This window comes from Myotis yumanensis, unplaced genomic scaffold (assembly GCF_028538775.1).
Source record: "Myotis yumanensis isolate MYYU_CA2020_CCGP unplaced genomic scaffold, mMyoYum1.0.hap1 SCAF_2, whole genome shotgun sequence".
NCBI lineage: Eukaryota > Metazoa > Chordata > Mammalia > Chiroptera > Vespertilionidae > Myotis > Myotis yumanensis.
In genome coordinates, this window is record NW_027223753.1 from 172,757,549 (window position 1) to 172,773,159 (window position 15,611).

Below are 15,611 nucleotides of genomic sequence, written 5' to 3' on the forward strand. Positions count from 1 at the left end.
TGAAATATAAATTAATGTTTTGAAATTAAAGTGATATTTCTGGGGCACTTGAATTTATGGTCATGATTCATGCCTATAAACTTCTTCGAAAATCATATCCTGAGCTTTGTTTGCTTTATAATTAAATTTAGAACTTATTTTTCCAAAAGAAAGAGGATTTAGAGAACTAGAAATAAGAAGTAGGAGAGAATTTGGATCACTTTTATAAGAACAATCCTTTATATGACAATATATACTTTCTTGGTGTGCCCAGCTACAGCATAAGTACTAAAAGAGGAATGATGCTAGAATTAAAGGAGTTTAGCCCAGGAAGTAAAGAAATTCTGAGGATCAAAAATTTGTCTCGAGTGGTGTAGTAGCCAGTGAGAGAATTAACTTTTGACTTGGGACACTGAGATTTTTTCCTCTCCTCTCCATTTTTCTTGTTCTTCTCACGTCATCTCCTTCCCTACCCACATTTTGTCCTGTTCTGAATATGAAAGATTACAATAACTTATAATGTTGCACTTATCATTGGTTACATTTTATTTATGGTTATAATTCAGAACATTACTCATTTTTCAAGGATTTCAGATTTCTTTCTGGAAATGTCTCCAAAAAACTTTGAAACATGTGAAAATTCACTGTTGAACATCCCTGGACATAATTCAGAGGCTGATTGAGGGAAAGGCTGAATTTTTGGCTTTAGGGGATAGTTGTGGTTTGGCAATGAGAAGCTGGGAAAACTGGCTTCAGGAGGAGGAAGAACTTCACCTTTCTTTAGTGGAGGGAGTCGGTAAACATATCCAATTTGTCTCCATTTTAAGGGAAAGTGACCTTTGCCTGGACCTCTTTCTTCTGAGTGCCTATGTGGTGGGCCATGGCCGCGGTGATGGTGATCTTGAGGACCTTGCCTATGGGGTGGTGTGTCACAGGGTCCATGGTCATGAAAACCATGGCCATCAGGATGCTGTCCATGGGGATGGTGTCCGTGGGGATGGTGTCCATGGTGACGATGTCTATGGGGTTGGTGTCCATGAGGATGATGATCATGAGGATGATGTCCATGGGATTGGTGCTCACTGGAACTATGATTATGATGGGGTGCATGTGTGTCATTGATGTGAAGATGGAGGTGATGACATCTTGAAGGAGGCAGTCGTAAAGAAGCTCCTGCTTGAAGTGGTGGTCTCTCTGAGTGATTTTTGTCGTCCATAGGAGGTGGGCATCCAGGTTTATGTGGCTTATGGTGATGGAGGTTATCCCTGGATCTACTGTGTGTAAATGGAGGCTTGCCACCAGATGAATGCCCATGGCCTCCAGAATGGAGGAGATGGTCCAAATGGGGTTGTACATCACTGATGTTTCTATGTTCCTGGTGAAGGACACAGAAAAGTGAATATCATCATGTAAAAGAAGAAATCAGATGTTTAACTTGATTTAATTCAACTAAATCCATACTTTTAGATTGCAGAAATAAATTTTAAAAGTAGTATATAAAAAAGCGTTCTCAAATTTTTATCTAGGCAAGTTGGCATTTAAAATACAAACAAAAATCATCATCTACCTCCATCATTTCACAATAGCAATAATATTTTATAACAACAGTCAGAAAGATAATCTCAGAGTAAAGGATGGTTCTTTTATATGTAATATGTTATACCACAAACAATTTTCTTATTATCTTTATTTTTCTCATTTCCATATAAAGTGATAAAATTGTATTACTGAATGATACTTATTTATAGATCAACATTTGGAAAAATAATGTCTTATAATTTAGCTCTCAACAGAGTTCTGTGACTCTACGTTATAAGCATTTCTTACTCCTAAAAGATGAGCACTTCACCTCTTTACTATCCTCATTCAGATTTAATATTTTTTAAAAAATCTGTGCAGCCTGCCTCCCTTTTTGGTTTGTCACATGGATGTTTGAATTATCTTTTTCTGATACAAAAAATACTGTGAAGAATATTTGTGTGTAGAATAAAAGTTTCTACACACTGATGTTCTCATAAAATATTGTTTTATATTTTATATATCTTTATATAATAAATTTGACACTAATTCATTCCCCTTAGATTCTGTGCCTAATAATAAAACTAGATTATTAAGTCAGCACTGGAGTCCTTGCTACAAGAATCATTTTCAAATTCAATAAACGTTTGTTAAATTGGTCATGATTTTACTTTTATGCCAAATCTTACACTTTCCCAATTTTTAGAAAAAGTGTCACACTTTTGTTGTCTTACCAGGAATTGCACTCCTATCCCCAAGGGATATTCTCTACTCCCCCCTCAAACTATCTTCTCTCTCTCTCTCTCTCTCTCTCTCTCTCTCTCACACACACACACACACACACACACACACACACGCACACACACGCACATGCGCACACAGAGCCATAAGAACAAAATACACTATGTGTACAAAAACATTACTTAGTCTGGCACTGCTCATGACAAAGGTTGCTTAGGCAACCCACCTTAAGGTCAAAGACTTCACAGTTTGTGTCAACCTCTATTGGGGTTTCCAAGTCAGAGGCTCCTACATCATAGGACAAAACTGATCTGCAGAATCCAAAGACCTATAAATAAGAGAGAAACCTGTTAGTATATGTGTATTTGTGTGTATGTGTGCAGGTGGTGTGAAGATGTCCACCAAGAGTTGTGAACTTCCAGGCATTCTGGAAAGGAAGGAGAGCTCTAGAAAAATCAAGTTAATATCATCAAATATCTCCACCAGTTATTTAACAATATTTCCTAATCAACATTTTGGGAAAATTACAAGTTCCTAAGATTTTCATTACTGCTGTGGTTCTCTTCCATGACTGGAAACTATCACTGGGTTTCCGCATGTGTGGTAGTTGGGAATATTATGTCATTGATACCTTCATGTTAGACCAACTCTACTGCACTGAAGACCTGAGTTGCCTGTGTCTAGAGAAAAAGAAGGGTGGTGTAGATGAGAGATTTGTACAACTTTAACAAAGTACCTTGGAGGAAAGTCTTGGAAAGAAGGGAGCCATTATAAAAACAGGTTTGCACAGACCCTGTCATAGAGACTGTCTTCTGGCCCTACCCTAAGTTCAGAGGCTACACCTGGCTGGCACCCCTTTGCCCCAGAGATCCTTAAACCCAGCTGTCAAAGTTACAAGAAGAAAACTCATTTTTTTGAGGAGACTGTTAAGCAGTAAGATTTTGAGTACAACCCTATTCAGGTTGGTTCAGTGGATAGAACATCGGCCTGCAGACCAAAGGGTCCCAGGTGCAATTCTGGTCGGGAGCACTATCTTGGTTGCAGACTCTTCCCCAGCTTTGAGCCCTGGTCGGGGCTTGTTGAAGAGGCAACCAATCGATGTGTTTCTCTCACATCAACGTCTCTCTCCATCTTTCTCTCTCTTTCACCCTCCCTAAAAATCAAAGGAAAAATATCCTTGAGCAAGGATTAACAAAAAACAACAACAACAAAGGTTTTGAGTATAGGTTTAGAGTCAGAAACCCTATGCTAATCCTGGCTTCATCATGTACTAGTTCTATAAGATTTAGGTAAGTTGCATAAAATTTCTGAAACTCAGTCTTTATTTCTAAAATGAGTACAGTACTATCTACCCTCAGGTTGTGGGAGGGCTTAATTAAATGAGATAACGCTATAAAACATTTAGCATTGAGCTCCTCTTCTCCAGCCTCCATGTTTCTGCACTGAGTTTGTATTCCCCACACCATGATAGTTAAGGGTTTGTTGGGGTCAATGGGATGGTCACAGGGATCCAACAAAGCAATAATATATGGAATTGGTTTGTAAACTATAGGTTGCTATACAAATGCTGCATATCATTCATAACACTTCCTGCAGGCACATGAGTATCAGTTTATACATGAGTACAGGGAAATCCCATTGGACTGAGTATCTTAGTTGTGAACATTAGGCAAGACCCTTACTTTACTGAGCCTATTACCTTCCCATTTGTCAAATGTGGTCACTGTGAGGAGTGAATGAGATGAAGTGAATGAAAGCACCCATGAGTATATGTTCTTAATACATTCTAGTTATTAGTTTTAGCTAAGTCTTTAATCTTAATGAGTTAAAAAAAACCCTCATTGTTAAGTTTAGGTATATATTATGTATATTTATAAAATAATATTCTCAGTTTTATCGCCATGCCTCAGTTTCCCCATAGGTAAATCTGGAATAAAATGCTATCTAGTTCATAGGGTGGCAGTGGGGGTAATAGGCTAACATATGGGTAAAGCCCTTACAAGGGTATCTGGCATATAGTAAGTAGCTTGCAAATGTTACTAGTGTTTCACACTCATCTATTATACTCACATTATAGTGCCTATGAAAATGGTGACTGGAGCAGTTCCTCACAGAGAAATCAATATAGTAATTGGTTCTTCTCCCTCCTCTCTAGAACAAATAGGAACAAAGCAGTGTCAGGAACATATTTTTAAAAGCCAGTATATACCTACTATCCATTATACTGTAAAGGCGCTATCAGGATTCACCAATATGTGCCATTTTTCTTATTGTCTCTGCCTTTTTAAAATTTATCAAGTGATAAGATGAATATTATTTGATTGAAAAGGCTCAGATAATGCAGACACAATCAAGCATAGTGTGAAAAGTCATTCTTCCTGCATCCCAGCCTCTTCCTCTCAGAGGTACCACCATCATTCATTTGATGTGTTTTTCCTTCTAGGCTTTTCCTAACTATGTTGTATATATACACATATATCTAATTGTTTAATATAAAGGAGATCATAGTCTAAGTATTGGTCTATAACCACTTTTCTCCCTTGGCAATATATCTTGAAACTCTTCCCAAGGCGTATAGGTCCAAAACATTCTTTTTAGTACGTAATTGCATTGTATTTATCCCATTGCTTGTATGCACCACAATCTATTTCACTTTGTGTTTTCAAAATACAAGACAACATAAACTAGCTGCTCCATAGACTGCTATGGGTGGGAGGCACTTGAGTCCCTGGATGGGGAAGGACTGTCTGGCTCTAGCCATACCACTGGGTGTGGTGAGGTAGTTGTTCTGAGCCTCAATTTTCCATCATAATACAAGGAGGTTAGGACTAGATGATTTTAATGACTCATAACCCTAGCATGCTCTTCCGCATTTTGCTCTTTTTTGTTTGGGTTTCCCCCCTCTCTGATGATATCACACTCCCCACAACTCCAAAAATTCTGCTGCCTGTCTCTTAAAACTGCAACAGGGATCTCAATTTTAAAAAGCAGCTGGCGGAATATCATGGTTGGGGGGAAAGGGAGGAGACATATGTAATACTCTTTGTAATACTTTAAGCAATAAAACAAATTTTTTTAAAAAAAAAAGCAGCTGGAGGCTGGCACCAGCAGCCCAGGGGAGGAGGCAAGAAGGGTTGGTCAAGAGGGAAGGATAACAAAGGGGTTCAAGAAATTATTTGGGGTGATGGATATGTTCACTATCTTAAGTGTGGTGTTGTATTCATTGGCATATACATATGTTAGAATTGTCAAATGGTATACTCGAACTAAATATGTGCTGTTTGTTGCATGTCAATTACACCTCAGTAAAGTTGCTGTTGTATTAAAATAAACAAACAAAGCAGCTTGATTTTGTCTTTGTCTGTCTGGCTTCTTTCAGTTAACATCGTACCCTCTACATTGTCACAAATAGTAAGATTTAATTCCTTTTTATGCTGAGTAACATTTTATAATCTGTATATATAAAGAGCCAGGGGCCATTGCAACCGAACAAATGACCGAACGAACAACCCAGGCTGAGTGGGGTGACAAGGCCGGCAGGGGGGTTAGTGAGGGATGATCAAATGACTGAGCAGCAGGCTTTGTGGGCAACCAGGCCGGCAGGGGGGGGGGCAGTGAGGGATGACCAAACAACTGAACAAGCAGGCTGCATGGGGCGAACAGGCCAGCAGGGGGGTTAGTGAGGGATGACCAAATGACTGAACACCAGGCTGCGTGCAGTGACCAGGCTGGTAGGGGGTTAGTGAGAAACGTCCAAATGACTGAACAGCAGGCTGGGTGGGGTGACCAGGCTGGCAGGGGGGATAGTGAGGGGTGACCAGGCTGTCAGAGGGTGCAGTGAGGGGCGACCCAGCTGGCAGGGGGCACAGTTAGCAGAAACCAGGCCAGCAAGGAGGGGGGCAGTGAGGGTGACCAGGTTGGCAGAGGGGGGCAATGAGGGCAACCAGGCCAGCAGGGGGGGCTATTTGGGGGCAACCAGGCCAGCGGGGGGGATCAGTTGGAAGCGATCAGGTTGGCAGGGGGGTGCAGTTAAGGGCATCTAGACCAGCAGAGGGGGGCAGAGGGGAGACCAGTTAGGAAGGGGGACAGTTGAGGGTGACCAGGCCAGTAGGAGGAGGCAGTTGGGGGTGACAAGGCCTGCAAGTGGGGCAGTAAGTGTTAACCTTGCTGGCAGGGGTGGGGGGGCAGTAAGGGTTGACCAGGCTGGCGGTGGGGGGCAGTTGGTGGTGACCAGGTTGGCAAGGGGGGCCAGTTGGGGGTGACCAGGCCAGCAGGCAGAGGTGGATAGGGGTGATCAGGCTGGCAGGGGGGCCAGTAAGGGTGATCAGGCAGGCAGGCAGGAGAGCAATAAGGAGCCAGCGGTCCTGGATTGTGAGAGGAATGTCTGACTGCCAGTTTAGGATCCTCAGGATTGGGCCTAAACCAGCAGTCAGACATCCCCCGAGGGGTCCTGGATTGAAGAGGGTGCAGGCTGGGGTGAGGGGACCTCCCCCCCCCCCACACCCCGTGCAAAAATTTTGTGCACTGGGCCTCTAGTAGATATACAATACATATTCTTTATCTAATCATCTATTGATAGGCACTTAGGTTGCTTCCATATCTTATCTATTGTAAATAATGCTGCAGTGAATTTAAGGATGCATGTATCTTTTTAAATTTGTGTACACTTGAAACTAATATTATATTGAATATTACCTATAAGTTAAAAATTATAATAATAAAAATCATCTGGCCCAAGGAGGCCAGTGGGGAGAGGGTCAATGCAACTGAATTTGTGCCTATGAGATTGGAGCCTGGGCCCTCAGGCTCCAGCTGGACATTAGTGGAAACTCACGCCTCTGCCGACTCTCTCGACTTGGTCCACTCTGAAAGAGGCAAAGTCACCATTCTCCTTTTTGTACATCTCAAGGACTTTGTCTGCTTGTTTTCTGTAGGCCTCAGTCTCCTCAAAGAAATCCAAGAGTACAGGGCTGTCTTTAGTATTGGCCAATGCAGAAAAGACTGGAGAAAGAAAATGGTAGTTTTGTGGCTAAATAGCACTGTCAATGCTGTGACTTAATACATATATGCATGATGGAATCAATAACAATAGCTCCTGTATTACAGATGGGTGAATTGAGGGTTGGAGAGGCCAAGAAACTTGTTCCAGCAAATCAGCTAATCAAGAGCAGCGCTAAACTTAAACCCAGATCCTTCTGATGCTCAAGTCTCGGTTGTTACCCTATTCAGATGCCCTAACCACATCATTCATAAAGTGTGAATATTTTAATGAACTCTTCCTACCTCTGCCAAGGAGGGAGAGCATCATTAAAATGAAGTTTTGCCCAGAAATAGAAGACACAGCTCAGTCTTCTTTAAGGCAAACTCCTGAAGGAGTTGCTGGCTGCTGAATTTTTGTGTATTGAATTATGAGGAAATTTGTTATTTTTAAAGGAACTCTGTGATAATTCTCTTGGGGAAAGTACATAATAAGAACATAAACTTTAGATTTAACACTGGTGGGGCAGGTTTAGGTTCATGATATTTGGGGTGTTTTATGAGGCCAAGTAATTTAATCTCTTTGAACATCTTTTAACTCTAAAATAGAAAGTCTCATAATCTTCAGTCTTGTAATGAGATTAAATGAGACTGCTGTGTAAACTGTAGCATTAATACGTAAGTTTTAGATGTTGAAGTAAATATATTGTTAAATACTTTGAAACTGTACTACACAGAACATCATATTTAATTCTAACAAAGACCCAAAGAGCTAATACTATTATTAGTTTTATTTTACACATTCCTCATGTTAAGTAACTTTCCCTCAAGACCATGCAACTAGTAAATTATGAGATTGGGATTCAAATTCAAGCCAATCTGACTCCAGACAGAGCCTATGTTCTCTATAATGATGCTCTACTGCCTTATGTAGCTTTCTATTTTTTATATATTTAATTTTTTGTAAAGTGTATCAATAACAGGGGGAAATCCTCTTGTGACTCTTTACAGGAGAGTGAGTAATAAGTCCATGAGCATAGGTAGGGACTATTTTTGATATGTATATCATAGTATTATATGTTAAATACCACTGTATGATTGAATTCTATATCAATCTAGAATTAAGTAGTATTTTAACAGATTATCATACCAGAGCTTGTGGTGCAGTTGAAGTCATTCACTCTAAGGTCCTGAAATTCACTCAAACGTGTTGTAGCTATTACCTTACACTGTCCAATCACCTGTAAGAAAGAGAAGTTTATCATTGTGTACTGCTTTCTTCAGATTGAATATGAAGACACAAAAAAAGTGATGCAACATACGTTATTATCCTTTAAAATTTATTTGTGCTTTCTCAACAAATCTTCTCTCTTTTTTTAATAAGTCTTTATTGTTCAGATTATTACAGTTGTTCCTCTTTTTTTTCTCCCCATAGCTCCCCTCCACCCGGTTCCCACCACACCCCATGCCCTTAAACCGCCCCCTCTCCACTTATCCTTATCCATAGGTGTTCGATTTTTGTCCAGTCTCTTCCCGCACCCCCTACATCCACTTCCCCCTGAGAATTGTCAGTCTACTCCCTTTCTATGCCCCTGATTCTATTCTATTCACCAGTTTATTCTGTTCATCATATTTTTTATTCACTTGATTTTTAGATTCACTTGTTGATAGATATGTATTTATCACTTTGTTGTTCATAATTTTTATCTTTACCTTTTTCTTCTTCTTTCTATTCTTAAAGAATACCCTTCAGCATTTCATATAATACTGGCTTGGCAGTGATGATCTCCTTTAGCTTTTTCTTATCTGTGAAGCTCTTTATCTGACCTTCAATTCTAAATGACAACTTTGCTGGGTAGAGTAAATCTTGGTTGTAGGTTCTTGCTATTCATCACTTTGAATATTTCTTTCCACTCCCTTCTGGCCTGCATAATTTCTGTTGAGAAATCAGCTGACAATCGTATGGGTACTCCCTTGTAGGTAACTAACTGTTTTTCTCTTGCTGCTTTTAAGATTCTCTCTTTGTCTTTTGCCTTTGGCATTTTAATTATGATGTGTCTTGGTGTGGTCCTCTTTGAATTTCTTTTGTTTGGGGTTCTCTGCACTTCCTGAATTTGTAAATCTATTTGTTTCACCAGGTAGGGGAAGTTTTCTGTCATTATTTCTTCAAATAGGTTTGCAATATCTTGCTCTCACTCTTCTTCTGGCACCCCATAATTCTGATATTGGTATGCTTGAAGTTGTCCCAGAGGCTCCTTGCACTATCTTCATATTTTTGTATTCTTTTATCCTTTTGCTTTTTCAGTTGGGTATTTTTTTGCTTCTTCGTATTTCAAATCTTTGACTTGATTCTTGGGATCCTCTAGTCTGCTGTTGGATCTCTGTATAATATTTTTTATTTCATTCATTGTATGCTTAATTTCTAATTGGCCCTTTTTCATAACCTTGAGGGTCTCACTAAATTTATCCAAGGTTTCTAGAAGATTCTTGAGTAACCTTATAACCGTGGTTTTGAACTCTGTATCTAGTAGTTTGCTTTCCTCCATTTCTTTCATTTGTGACATGTTTCTTTGTCTCCGCATTTTGGCTGCTACCCTGTGTTATTAGAGTGGCTTTGTGTGCTAGGTGTCCTATAGGGCCCAGTGGCCCAGCCTCCCTAGTCACCTGACGTAGATGCTCTTGGTGCACCCCTTTGTGGGTCGTGTGCACAATCTTTTTGTAGTTAAGCCTTGATTGCTGTTGGTATCACTGGGAGGAATTGAACTCCAGACCAATTGCCTGTGAGGACCAGTTGTGTCTACAATAGGAAAACTGCTGTGCTGGAAACACTCTTATGGGGCAGGACTTGCTTCAGTGGGGCTTTGGTGCTCACTGAGTCTGCCCACTGAGTGTGTCTCTTATGGGTCTGAAGAGTTGTAAACTGGTGTGGTCTCACTCTGACTACTGGATACACTGGCTCTTAGATTTCCAAGGAGTTGCAAAGTCAGCCACTGCCTGAGGCCACCCAGCAGGAGCTACAGAGACATCTGCAGATTCCTCCTCTTTGTTTGAGGTTTGGAGGTGCCCAGATGAGGAGCAGCTGTGAAGCAATGCAGGCTGCTGATGAGCCCTAGGCCTTATTTTGGAAGCTCTTATGTTCTTTGACCCAGCTTCAGTTTGTTAGGTTTTAGGTTGCAAAAGGCCAGGCCATTCATATGCAAAATCCTCTGCACACAGCTTGGGTGGGGTTGTAAATTGGGTGGGGCAGGGTCTCAGGGAATCCTGGGGCAGTGCAAACAGCAATGGTTGCTCATCCCCCCTGCCCCGATAGGTCCCTGGGTCTCTGTGTCCCATGGTCTGGTGCAGGAACAATGAACACTGTGAGCACCTCTGAGAGAAAGCCACCCTCGAGTTCTGGCCCAATGCTAGACAGTCCAGTTTCTCCCTGTATGAGTCTGGGTCCGCAGAGTCTCACCCGGAACTGGAGTTCAGAGCAGTTGGGGACTTGTATCTCCCTCCCAATTGAAAAAGACCACAGCGTACCCAGTTGCCATCCTGTTTCTCGGCCTCTGTAGCTCTGCTCTTCCGCACCTCTGCACTCCTACCAGTCTAGATGCGCTTTTCTCTTTCCCGCTAGTTGTAGGACTTCCACTTAGCCAGCCTTCCCATGGTTCTGAATGATATCCATTTTGTCTTTTAGTTGTAGTTTGGATGTGGTTGTGCGAGGCAGCAAGTTCAGGTGTTTACCTATGCTGCCACCTTGGTTCCTTCCCAATCATTCTATTCCTATAGCACAATCATGGAATGTTATTGCAACTGCTCTTGAAGAATAACAAGGAATGATGCCTTAGTTGCCCAGCAAGGTGGTACTTTGCCCTGAAGAATTGTTGAAGTTAGAAATGCGAGCAGAGGCAGTTGAAAGCAGAGCTTCTAAGCATTGTCATTTTCTAGTTGTGTGGCTTTGAACAAGTTATTTAACGTTTCTAAACCTCAAGTTCCTCCCCTGTAAAATGTGACTAGTAATAACCTCCCTGCAGGGCTGTTGTGAAAATTAGTGACTGGAACCTGGGTGATGCTCAATAAAGCCAGTGTGAATCGATGTAGGCTGTCCAGGCAGTGTGGCACGCTGGTGGAAACGCGTCATTCAGGTGCTGAGAGGCACGGCCGCTGCTCATCCCCCTCAACAATTCCTCTTTCAAACCTGTATTTTCTTAATCTATTTCTGTGAGTTAATAACATAGGCACCCAAAACCCTCATGAGAACCACAGATAAACTGTTTAAACAGATCATGGCTATATCTCAAACATTTTCAAGAAGAAATAAATGCTAAAATTTCTAGGTATGTAAGTGTCTTATTTTCTGGAACTAAAATCTTAGATCTGTGCTTTTTCATCTTTGTGTTCTTCTCCTGTGGCAGACAGCCTGGGATCAGATTACCCATGTGCAAAGCAGCACAAGATCCCATTCCTCATGATAATTGCAATAATCCCTTTTGGCCACTCCTGGTCATGGGACCAGTCTTCATAGGACACAAGTACAAGTTCATAGATTCTAGACCCATAGACTATCAGGGCCCGATAGGACCTTAGAGTTTATCTACTCCAACCTCCTCCTCTTATTTTACAGCTGAGGTACGGACATCTAGCAACATTAGGTGATTTGCACAAGGTTAGAGCTGGTCATGATATAACAAGCCCCACTGAGATATCTTGAACTGGGTTTCTAGGTATGGCTCTCAAGAGAATATTACTCAAGGTCGACATACTCTTCATGAGTCAAAAGACAGAAACTGGTCTTCGTCTTCCTCTTTTGCTGTGGAATATAGCTACCCTCAGAAAACAGAGTAGACAGAAGTCGAGAATAATAAAATGAGGAGAGTGGTATCATGTTTACTTACTATATCAAATAGATATCTAGAAATATTTGGCTCACAGTCATCCCAGTGTTTTCTGGATTGGACTGGACAGTCAGATTCTTTCACATCTAAGACTAGATAATAGACATCTGTGGATTCCTGAAAAATTCCAAGAAAGAAACAGGTGAGTAACACGTGGGAGCCCAGTATGTTTTCATTAGAAACAATCTCTTGATTTCTTAAACAGAATTTCTGTTCCTTTCCAAATCATTGCACATGTCTACTTTTGTGTCATTTGAACTAATTATTTGAATAAGTAGCTTGAAAATATACTTCCAAATGTTATTGTTTGTTGGTCATGATGTTGCTTCTGTTCATGAGCTTTAAAAAACAATCACTAAATAGGACCATTTGTTTGGGCAGAGATGTTGAAGGTGTAAACCTAGAAATTATAACTGATGACAGTCACATCACAAGCTCCAATCTGTATGCACAATTGTGTCCTCTCACCCAGCTCTTTCCTGAACTTGGACTTCTTGCCTTAATTTCAACTTGTCCAAACCTAAAATCAGCTCTTCTCTTAAAAACCAGCTACCTCTCTCAATTTATCTTGCCTTTTGTCAATGACACTATTAATTATTCTTGCCTTAGTCGTTGGCTTAAAAAAAATGTGACATTAGCTTTGATTTCTTCCTTTGCTGTTGCTATACAATCACCAGGCCTTGAATGGTCTTTCTTTAAAATACCTCATGTCTTTTTTTTCATTCTCATTGCCATAAATTCCACCACCTTGGTCTGTCTTCATTTCCTCATTCCTGAACACGTAATATAGCTTTCTAGTTCAAGCCCATGTCACTTGCATCCATCTCCCCAGGTACACTGTGCTCCCTGCCTCCACTCAGAGGTAGCCCTGGGCCAATTCATCCTGTGTCCTATAATGTGGCAGAGATTCTGGACTGGGACTAGTAGTCACTAAGTTGCTAGTTGAATCCCGAGTCTCTGCACTCATTCTCTGCAACATGTAGAGCCTCCACATCTAATACTTTAAGAAGCATCAAGTTATCTGTTTGTCCTCTGTGATGCTCTATTGTCTGACCTCCCTGATTTTAGTGGTTCCTCCAAAGGGTAAGTTATTTTGGGGAGTGGGGAAGAGAGGCCTCCCTCCTTAATCTCTATCAAGCCCTCAAATCTACTCAAAGTAAGTATATAATCTATGTCAGTAATTTTCAATATTTTCATCTCATGGCACATATACACTAATTACTGAAATTCTGTGGCATATATATATATATATATATATTTGCTGATCTGACAAAAAATAAAATAGGTATAATTTTGATTCATTCACATTGTATGGCTTTGGTATGTGGGCTGTTGCCCTTTTTCCATTTGACAATCTAAGGAATAAGAGGTCAGTGCCCCTGACTAAATAATCAGGTATTGCATGTTTTAAAAATTCCTGTGGCACACCAGTTGAAAATTGCTGATCAAAGTGAGGACAGTAGGCTTTCTTTGCATCAGGATAAGCCTACATTCTTTCTTCCACCCTGCTTGCTGTGCAAATCTCACATAGAACTTCCGTAATTCTCCGGCTTGTGTCTAATTACTCCCTAATACTCTCCTGCCTGATTTCTTACCCACATACAGGTGATATTCCTGGAATTTCTCTGGAATGCCTTTAACCCAGCCCATATTCCTGTTCAAATCCTGCTTCATTTGGGTTTCCCAAATGAAGCATTCTCTTATTCAATGGTAATAGATCTCCTTTCATTAGATTGTCCAGCATCTATAATACTCGGTCACTTAAATATATCCTACCTTATACAGTGTGTGTGTGTGTGTGTGTGTGTGTGTGAATGTGTGTGTGTATGAAAGTGTGAGCTGAGTCTTATTTCCTTAAGGGCAAGGCTTACAGTTCATTCTAATTTTTCTCTTATAACACTTTGCATTTGATTGCACTCAACGTCAGTGCTTATAAGTACTCACAGATTGATTTATAGTTACGGACATACTAATAACAGACGTTAGTTTAAAAAAAAAGAACATTCTAGAGCAGTAGCAGAAACCAAACAGAAAACCCTGACCAAGGCCATTCCATTGTGCAAAGCAGTAGGCTTAGTGGTTAGAGTCACCCTTGCCCCTGTTGCATGGTTTCCCAACTTAGCTCTGCCATTGGCAATTCCTTACCGCTTTGTCCAGGTGGGCATCAGCGACCCGCAGCAACTGAAAAAGGTAGCCATTCGAACGTCCTTTATTGATCAGGTCTAGAGCTTTCCTAGCCAGGAGCTCAGTAGCATTGCAGTCTATGGGACTCACAGCGTAGGAATATCTAAGTGTGATCCAAAGGATGGAAAGCTGGGCTGCAGTAAATGTCTTCATTTTGTAAAAATGGGAAAACCATCCCTTGCTATGGTATACCACAGCAGAGAATTTTATACAGATTTTTTAAACATACACACACACACTATTGATTAATCAGTCTTTATAGATTTTTGTTGTGTAAACTGTTTGTTCACCTTGAACCCCAGGTTAAAATCTCAATCAACATGCTGTAAATGATTAATGGGTCCTGGGAACAGAAAGTTGAGACATGCCTCTGATGAGTGGGTGAAACTGTGAGCTGCAAAAATCTGGATATTTCTAGTAGGTACCAGGTCCAAAGTGTTTGTGCCCATAAGCACTGCCTCATTCATTGTTGTGGGGGGTAGGGTAAGCAGTAAAGTAACTTTCCTCCATCTGGCGGTCTGTCTCAGCCAGGGATTGCCACAATCGGTCTCCTTGTTGGATTATAGCACTAGAGGTCTTTAGCAGAAAACAGCCATATTATTTAAGGGAGGACCTGAGTTCAGGTAGAATAAAATGATTAAGAGGTTGTTGCTTTGTAGTCAGAACTGAATTTCAACTCTGTTGTTACCCTCTTCCTGTGTGATGCTGGGTAAGCTATGAAATGGCTGAGTTTTTGTTTCCTCATGTATAAAATGGGGATTAATGCCTCCTGGCAGGATTGTTTTGATAATTTAATAAGAAAACATATAAACTAAATAATGCAATTCTTGACACAGATTCAGGTGCTGAATAAATGATGCTATTGACAATTTTTTTTGTTATTATTATTACTAGAAGCCCCGTGCACAAAAAGTTGTGCACTGGCGCGGGGGGCAGGCGGGGGGAGGGGGGGGGCTCAGCCCAATCTGTGCCCTCTCACAGTCTGGGACCCCTCAGGAGATAACCACCTGCTGGCTTAGGCCCCCTCCCCTGGTGGCCAATGGCACACCCAATCCCGCGTGTCTGCCCCATCTCCCCGGGTCACAGATGGCAGGACCGGATCCCGCGCTGGGGCAGGCGGCGGCTTGGGATCGCGCTGAGGTCTCTGTGGATGTTCAGGCTCCGAAAGCGTAGGTTTTCTTTCTTGGTTTTGTTTTTACTTCTTGAAATTGAAATGTGTTAAAAAAAATTTTTTTTTCTGCACCTTTTCGGGTCCCAGGGACCCTGCCATGCACCAGCTGTCCTTTCCCAGCTTGGTGCTCCTCCGAGCTTTTCACGGAGGGGCAACCTTTTAGG

General features: G+C 41.2%; 1 protein-coding gene across 1 annotated transcript; it reads right to left on the reverse strand.

Annotated features, from left to right (window-relative positions):
* Positions 1 to 507: 507 nt before the first annotated feature.
* On the reverse strand, positions 508 to 14,480 carry HRG (histidine rich glycoprotein). The gene is made up of 7 exons (XM_070403607.1): positions 14,238 to 14,480; positions 12,093 to 12,209; positions 8,366 to 8,456; positions 7,073 to 7,239; positions 4,309 to 4,389; positions 2,465 to 2,566; positions 508 to 1,354 (listed from the first exon to the last, which is right to left on the reverse strand). The coding sequence occupies exons 1-7, from the start codon at positions 14,427 to 14,429 to the stop codon at positions 554 to 556; spliced, it is 1,551 nt and encodes a 516-aa protein (XP_070259708.1). The 5' UTR covers positions 14,430 to 14,480; the 3' UTR covers positions 508 to 553.
* Between the last annotated feature and the right edge of the window lie 1,131 nt (positions 14,481 to 15,611).

Bases quoted from the DNA above. Each gene is read 5' to 3' on its own strand.
- HRG (XM_070403607.1), bottom strand. From the start codon at position 14,429: ATGAAGACATTTACTGCAGCCCAGCTTTCCATCCTTTGGATCACACTT. The intron at 4,390-7,072 runs GTGAGTTTCCAC...TATTTGTTCTAG, and splicing joins TCGAGAGAGTCGGCAGAGGC to AGAGGAGGGAGAAGAACCAA. The intron at 2,567-4,308 runs GTGAGTATAATA...TCTTATTTATAG, and splicing joins ATTTTCATAGGCACTATAAT to GTCTTTGGATTCTGCAGATC.